We start from the raw sequence: 7,871 nt of genomic DNA on the forward strand, positions 1-7,871 counted from the left end.
TTCTCTATTTTCCACTCATTTTTTTCTAAACACTCATTTTCTCCTAAACACTCATTTTCTTCTAAACACTCATTTTCTCCTAAACACTCATTTTCTTCTAAACACTCATTTTTTTCTAAACACTCATTTTTTATTTCACACTCGTTTTTTGTCTCACTCTCCTTCTCCTTGCAAATGTCACTTACAATTTTAAATTTGCATAAATTCATAAAATCCCTACCTAACACAGCCTCATAGCCCATCGACTCGTCTGCCACTACTAGTAATTCAAAGTTGATTCGATTTTTGTTAATAATTACAAAACTGGGTATTTTACCAAAGATGTTAAGTTTGCTATTATTTAGTCCAACATAAGCGTAATCCGCATTTTTATTCAAAATAAATTCAATTTCTCTGTTTTTCTTGTCTTTGTTAAACTTATATAAACTTAAATCATCTTCTTTGATTTCGTTCGAACTTAATCGTGAGCGCTCTTCCACTTTATTTAGGTTATTTTCCGACTGGTGCTCTAGACACGATAACTTCATAAAACTTATTGGGCTCCCTGAGTCGATGAGGCAATTTAAGGACAAGCATTTGTTATTGTAATTGCTAATGTATATATTAAATTTGTATATATAATCGTTATGTACCTTGTACTTCTTTTCGTCACAGTGTGACACCTGGTGACTCATGCTGCCGCATCCGTAGCACGCTCCTCTTTCGCGCTTGGGCTTGCGGCACTCCCCTGCCACGTGGCCCAAAGAGTTGCAGTTGTAGCAGCGAATGGGTGTTGGCGAGGCTCCAGTGTTTGCCCCTTCAGTTGAACCGTACTTCTTTGGCAGCATGATCTTCTCGAACGCCTTGAGTAGTTGATATGGAGCGCCAAAGCACTGCATGTGGGCTTGCCTACGCAGGCCTACATCTGGGATACCTTCGATGACTCCGTCAATAAACTCCTCGTCGTCAATGACTATGCGGGATGCCAGCGACACTTTGGCGTTGAAGTACATCGAGAACTCCTCGCCACGTGCCCATGAACGGGACTCGAACTTGCGACGGAGCAACAGTTTGCTTTCCTTGGGATGGAAAGTGTCTTCCATGACGTTCAACAATTGATCGATTGGCAGCGACATGTGCTCCGGACTCGAATGCAGCCACACCAATGCTTTGTCCTTAAGCTTCGACATTAGCAGCATTAGTAGCTTCTCATCCTTCAGTTTGTTCACTTTTGCGACGGCCTTAAACTGCGCGATCCAAGTTGTGACGTCATCGTTGTTTCCAGAAATGTTGCCATGATATGTTGGCAACATGTCTTTGGCGGCATTTAGCAACATGACGCCAGCGTCATTGCTGGCGGCTGGTGTTGTGTTCTCTCCTCTCCCTTCCTTCTCCCTCTCGCTCTGCAGCTTCAGCAGCACGATTTGCAGTTTTAACATTTCAACCTCTGCTCGATATTCGCCATGGTTGTTGTTGTGCCCAGGCGCTTGCGGTGCTTTTTCGTTCTTCTCTTTGCGTTCGCTCTTCGTCGAGTCTTGATCTGCGGCCGCCTCATCTTCCCTCTCGTTCTCGCATGTTTCGGCTGCCGGTGGTCCCTGTCCCCGCAGCTCTACTGGTATTTCGTTAAGTCTCGCTGCCATGGCAGCTTTGCTTCCACCTTTTGGTAGATTGAGGGACTCCAGCCATTCGCGCAGCCGGGCGGCCGAGAACTCCTCCGCGCCGACCAAGTCCGACATGTTTTTTTTTCAGCGATGGCGTCTTCGACGGACGAGATGATAAAAATTTTCGCTATTTTTCACTGGCGGCGATTGATCGTATCCCACTTCTGAAATTGTAGGCCGTCTAATCCGGGAATTGTAGTGACCAATATCGGTGCGTGAGTGAACTGTATAGGTATAAAAACACAAACCCGGTGATTTAATGTAACTCTTTTTTATTAGCTGCGCGTCCGTCTCTCACAATCGCCATTTACAAAGTGCTCTCACTCTCTTCTCCATGTTTCTTATCCGATAACTCACTATTGGTATTTCCCACCGAGTGTATCGATGGTGCGGTAAATACCAATGCGCGCTGTATGCTATTTTAAATACTAGTTGAATGCCTCACTAATTATTACCTTGCTACAGACGGGAGATGGCGCATGTGTGTAGATTATCGGCAGCTAAACGAGCGTTCCATCCCGGACGCGTACCCGCTACCCAGGATCAACTACATACTAGAGCGACTCCGAAATGCCCACTTCATCACGACCCTAGACCTGAAAAACGGGTATTGGCAGATACCAATGGCCCGCGACAGCCGGGAAGTCACGGCATTCACGATACCCGGCCGAGGATTATACCAATGGAAAGTAATGCCTTTCGGTTTACACTCCGCGGGAGCCACGTTTCAACGGACCCTCGACGCCGTTATCGGCGCAGACATGGAACCATTCGCGTTCGCATATCTCGACGACATCGTCATCGTCGGGAAAAGCTTCCAGGAACACCTGAACAACGTGAAAGAAGTTTTCGCACGACTGCGGAAGGCAAACCTTCCACAACACGGACAAGTGCGCCTTCTTCCAACGCCGGATAAAATACCTGGGCCACATGATCAGCGAAGAAGGTATCCACACGGACCCCGACAAAATCGCAGCCGTAAAGGATCTGAGTCCGCCGAGCAACCTGAAGGAGCTACGACAATGCGTAGGCATGGCCGGGTGGTTCCGCAGATTTGTCCCAAACTTTGCCACCGTAGTCCAACCAATGACACTGCTGCTGAAGAAAGGGAAAGCATGGACGGAAAGAGCGGGTCATTGCATACGTCAGTAGACGCCTCAACAAGGCAGAAGAAAACTACTCGGCCACCGACAAGGAATGCCTCGCCGTCATCTGGGCGATCCGAAAACTGCGATGCTATCTCGAAGGCTACCGATTCGACATCATAACCGATCATCTCGCACTAAAGTGGCTGAATACCCTCGAGAGCCCTTACGGTAGAGTAGCAAGATGGGCGCTCGAACTACAGCAATACCAATACGACGTGCACTATCGGGCCGGCAACCAGAACGTAGTCGCAGACGCACTGTCAAGACAACCACTGGAGACCCTCTCCCGCATTGAGGAAGACGACACACCATGCACCTGGCTTAAACAAAGGATCCAACAAGTCCAAGACGAACCCCAGAAGTACCCGGACTACACGCACGAAAATGGGCAGCTATACCGCTACCTAGGACACGGAGCCGACGACGACGACCACATACCGTGGAAACTATGCGTGCCCAAAAACGGCCGGACGAGAGTACTCCGCGAATGCCACGACGAACCAACGGCAGGACACCTGGGCGTCCGGAAAACCATCCTGAGGACAACACAACGATACTACTGGCCAGGACTACACAGAGACGTAGGACGGTACGTGCAGGGCTGCGTAAGCTGTCAGAAGCTCAAAGCCACGCAGCGCAAGGCCGTGGGCAGGATGCTCACACGTAAAGCCGAAGAACCCTTCGCCACCCTGTGTGCCGACTTCGTCGGACCATTACCACGGTCCAAGCACGGGAACACCATCTTACTGGTATTCTTCGACACTTTCTCCAAGTGGGTCGAACTGGTACCCTTCAAGAAAGCGACAACAGCGAACCTCGAACGAGCCTTCAGAGAACGAATACTGAGCAGCTTCGGCGTGCCGAAACTATTCGTCTGCGACAACGGGTCCCAGTTCACCAGCCGATCGTTCAGAACATTCATGCGAAGCGCAGGCGTGGAGCTGCAACACACAGCCCCGTATTGCCCCCAAGAAAACCCGACGGAGAGAGCCAATCGGACTGTGAAAACGATGATCGCCCAGTTCGTCGACGACCACCAGAATACATGGGACGAGCTCCAACATTGGCGATCAACGCCAGCGTCTCCGAGACGACCGGATTCAGCTCCGCCTTCCTCCTGCAAGGAAGAGAGCCCCGACTCCCCGGCGCCCCCGGACAGGAAGTACGCCAGAGACGGCCACCAGCAAAGCGACGAGGCTGAAATAAGTATTCGCCATCGTCCGGAACAACATCCAGAGAGCCAGTCAAGAACAAGGGAGACATTACAACCTCCGCCGGCGACTATGGCGCCCAGCCGTCGGATCACTGGTACTACTACGCCAGCACCACCTCTCAAACGCCGCCGAGGGCTTTGCGGCAAAGCTAGCCCCGAAGTTCGACGGCCCCTACCGGGTCAAGAGTTTTCCATCACCAAACATCGCCAAATTACAACACTGCGAAAGCCGGAAACACAAAACCGCAAATATCAACGACCTGAGAGAGTTCCACGATCACGAGTCCGAAGAACCCACTGACCTACTCGAGAATGCTCACATCCACGAAGAAAGCAACGAGACCTCAACCCGACGCCCCAACCACGGCGCCGCTGAGTCAGCGAAACCCGGGACACCCGGCCAAAAGACAGCACCGGCATAAAAACGAGGCCGATGGCATAATACCGCCGAGAATGCAAGCGCAGCGAACCGCGCGACCACCAATTAATCGAACAGCGCTGACGCCAGCGAAAGAAGTAACGTAACGCTCACGACCACGCGCCCCAATAGCCCACTGACGAAGCGAAGAGAACGCGGAAACCCCAACGCAGACCCGCCGACGGCGCAAGAAACGCGATGGTAGCAAAGCGGCAGGCGATCCCAAAACGCACCCCCAGTGCAACACGGAAGCGAAAAGAAGAGCATGCTCCGCGAGTACAGCCCCAAAGAACGGTTAAATAGCCGCGGCGCTGGCCCACATCGATCAGTGCACTCTCACCAAGAGAAGACGAAGCCATCCGAGCCAGCGACCCCCAGTCAAAGACTCACCCAACCAAACGCCACATCCGAGTATCGCCCCACGACGAAGAGACGCCCAAGTCATGAATACCCTCCTAGCACTCCTCACACTCACGGTTTCCGCCCAAGCATCGGTCAAACTGAACGACTATTCCACGGCGAGCTACATCCCGATCGTCGACGGCGACGTCGTCATCTGGGACAGGCCCGGATACTTGAGCCACACCACGAACGTCACGTCCTACGAAGATTACGCCGACCGAACCCAACGGGCCATCGAAGAGTTCAAGGATGTCTCAGGTGATACGCGCCGACCTAGAGCGCATCAGGGACCTGGTCGCCACCCTGCGGATCCACCAACGGGAAGCCCGAAGCATCAACGTACTCGGAACCGCGCTGAAAGTGGTAGCCGGGACCCCCGACTTCGACGACTGGGAGCAGATGAAATTTAAGCAGACCCACTGGTAGACGCCAGCAACAGGCAGATCAAGATTAACACGAAGATTCAGGCCCGCCTAAACGAGATGACCGGACTGATGAACCACATTGTGAAATCGGACGACGCAGAGGACAACCTGCTGGCGGAGAGCATGGTAGCCAGAAACCGAATCGTGATCACCGACCTAGAGAACCTCATCCTGGGGCTGACACTAGCCAAAATCAAGATGGTGAGCCCGACCCTCCTCGCCGGCACCGACATCCGCGAGCTGAACGAGCAGCACTTCGCTAACATAAGCCTGGTGGAACTCCTGGAAGTCTCCAACGTCACCGCCTTCCAGGGCGCCGACCTACTACGGTTTCTGATAAGGTTCCCCCAGCCCAAGCTCATCTGCAAGAAGTTGCTCATACTCCCGGTCCAACACGGGAACAAAATCTTGGATTTCAGCGACGAAGGAGCAGTGGCCGAGTGCGGGACCCGGGTGCTCAACATCGGCAGCTGCGAACCCAGCAAGGAGCGACGATTAACTACCTGCGCGCAACAACTAGTAGCAAGATCCACTGCACACTGCGCCACGCTACCCGGACACCTGGACCTAGTAACAACAGTCGACCACGGCACGATCATCGTAAACGACGCCAACGTGACCGTCCTCGACGACGCAGGAGCCACACACGACATCTCGGGGACATACCTCATCTCGTACTCCAGCCGAGTCGCACTGAACGGCACCTGGTACGTCAACCACCTGGGCGAGTCCAAAAGGAAAGCAGTAGTATCAGCTATGGCCCGAGTCAACGTGACGGACCACCACGAGAGTCTCAGCTTACCGTTCTTACGAGAACTAAGCCTGAAGAATCTCAACCACATCGACAACCGCGCGACTTACTGACAGTGAAGAGTACGTCATCGTACATACTCACACTCGTCACCGTCGTACCCATCTGCGTCATCATCGGAATGTTATACCGCCGCCGCAACGTAAAGGCGCCGGAACAGAACGCCGACGCAGCGCAGAGCAAAGAAAACGGCCAACAACCGCCGATCGCGCCGTACCGCGCCCCCCAAGTCACGACGACGTCAGCCAAACCAGGGGCCAGACCCTATCAACCTCCCCCCCCCGACGAAGCAACTCGCGAACACCGTCCCCAGACCGCAAACAACGATCAACGAAGTCTAAGAGACGACCCGGCGCCAAGCCCAGAAGACGACCCCGGCCACGAACAACGGAAACACGAACCCACGGAAGCATAAAAAGAAAAGAAAACGCACCCGTCAGCGGGAGGACCCGGGAACACTGTCGAAACAGCCCGAGGATCCAATTGCACCCCAGAACCGCTGACGAGGACCCTCATCAAGGTACAACGCTGAAAGGGAAAAGCAACAACAGAGTGGGCAACGAACACCGCCAACCGGATCCTGCCGACGCCTCTAATCCAGGAGGTACGGTGGCGACTAGAGCCGCGGGGTCGGACCCTATTCGACAGTTGGTGGTTCGAACAAAGGTACAGGACCCACCGCCGCGCACCCGACGCACGAGTCTTCGTAACTCTCGTCGGGGAAGAAAGGGGAGGGTGTAACGAACCTAAAAGGTTTCGATACAATCCGTCCACCGACCTATAATGAGCGCATCGCACCGCACCCCACAACCAGCGCCCCCTCCGCAAGCAACCACCGATCAACACGCGCCAACTCCAGAACGATGACTAAAGACATCAGGTCACGCGAGCTTCCCCCCACCACAAGCCAAGCCATCGGCCGAGTGCGGTTTTCCGGGTTCATCGACGGAGGAAAGTCGGCGCCGCCAAAATCTTCAACGATCACCAAGAACGGCAAAGTGCGCCCCGACGCGGAAGTGCATTTGTCAAACCCGCCGACCCAGCAATACGGGCCTATAAAAAGACGGCGACGAGAACCAAAGAGCAACTTACGCAGAGACCCGGCCCGGAGTACAGACGCGGTACCCGGAACTCACCAGAAGACATCGGCGCCCAATTAAAATAAGTTCATTTAAACCGCTAAGAAATACAATAAAGTGTCAAATTATCAAAGTAAAAACACCCGATTGCGTAAGTTCACGCCAATTAGCCGAGGCACCGACGTCGCCCCGCCCCGAGTCCACACAGTCGTTTCGTATACACGACGAGCGACGCCCATTCTAGCCCCGATCCACCTCTCTACGACAGGCCGCCCCTGACGCCGCCCTTAAGGTTCCATCACATTTCTACAAATTTCTTGTGGATTGACCCCTGGACGGGACTGAGCTTACCTCAGCCTGAAATAGGTACATAACAGTGGATGCCACAGATTTTCGCTTTTTGTGGGGGCGGAAGTGAGCGGGGCAAAGTTTTGAAATATTCTTGTAGCAGTGACATATCACAGAAGTCTGGATCCAAAACATCGTTGCTCTCGCCCTTATAGTCTTTGAGCACTGGGCGCTTAAGGGGACGGACAGACGGACGGACGGACAGACGGACAGACAGACATGGCTCAATCGACTCGGCTATTGATGCTGATCAAGAATATATATACTTTATGGGGTCGGAAAACGATTCCTTCTGGACGTTACACACATCCACTTTTACCACAAATCTAATATACCCCAATACTCATTTTGAGTATCGGGTATAATTAGCAAAACATTGAAGTTCAT

General features: G+C 52.8%; 1 protein-coding gene across 1 annotated transcript; it reads right to left on the reverse strand.

The window, feature by feature from the left end:
* Positions 1-329: 329 nt before the first annotated feature.
* On the reverse strand, positions 330-1,946 carry LOC117191324. Its single transcript, XM_033396224.1, has 2 exons — positions 633-1,946; positions 330-562 (listed from the first exon to the last, which is right to left on the reverse strand). The coding sequence occupies exons 1-2, from the start codon at positions 1,713-1,715 to the stop codon at positions 533-535; spliced, it is 1,113 nt and encodes a 370-aa protein (XP_033252115.1). The 5' UTR covers positions 1,716-1,946; the 3' UTR covers positions 330-532.
* Positions 1,947-7,871: the final 5,925 nt, after the last annotated feature.

The sequence above is a fragment of the Drosophila miranda genome (assembly GCF_003369915.1).
Source record: "Drosophila miranda strain MSH22 chromosome Y unlocalized genomic scaffold, D.miranda_PacBio2.1 Contig_Y1_pilon, whole genome shotgun sequence".
In the NCBI taxonomy this organism is placed as follows: domain Eukaryota; kingdom Metazoa; phylum Arthropoda; class Insecta; order Diptera; family Drosophilidae; genus Drosophila; species Drosophila miranda.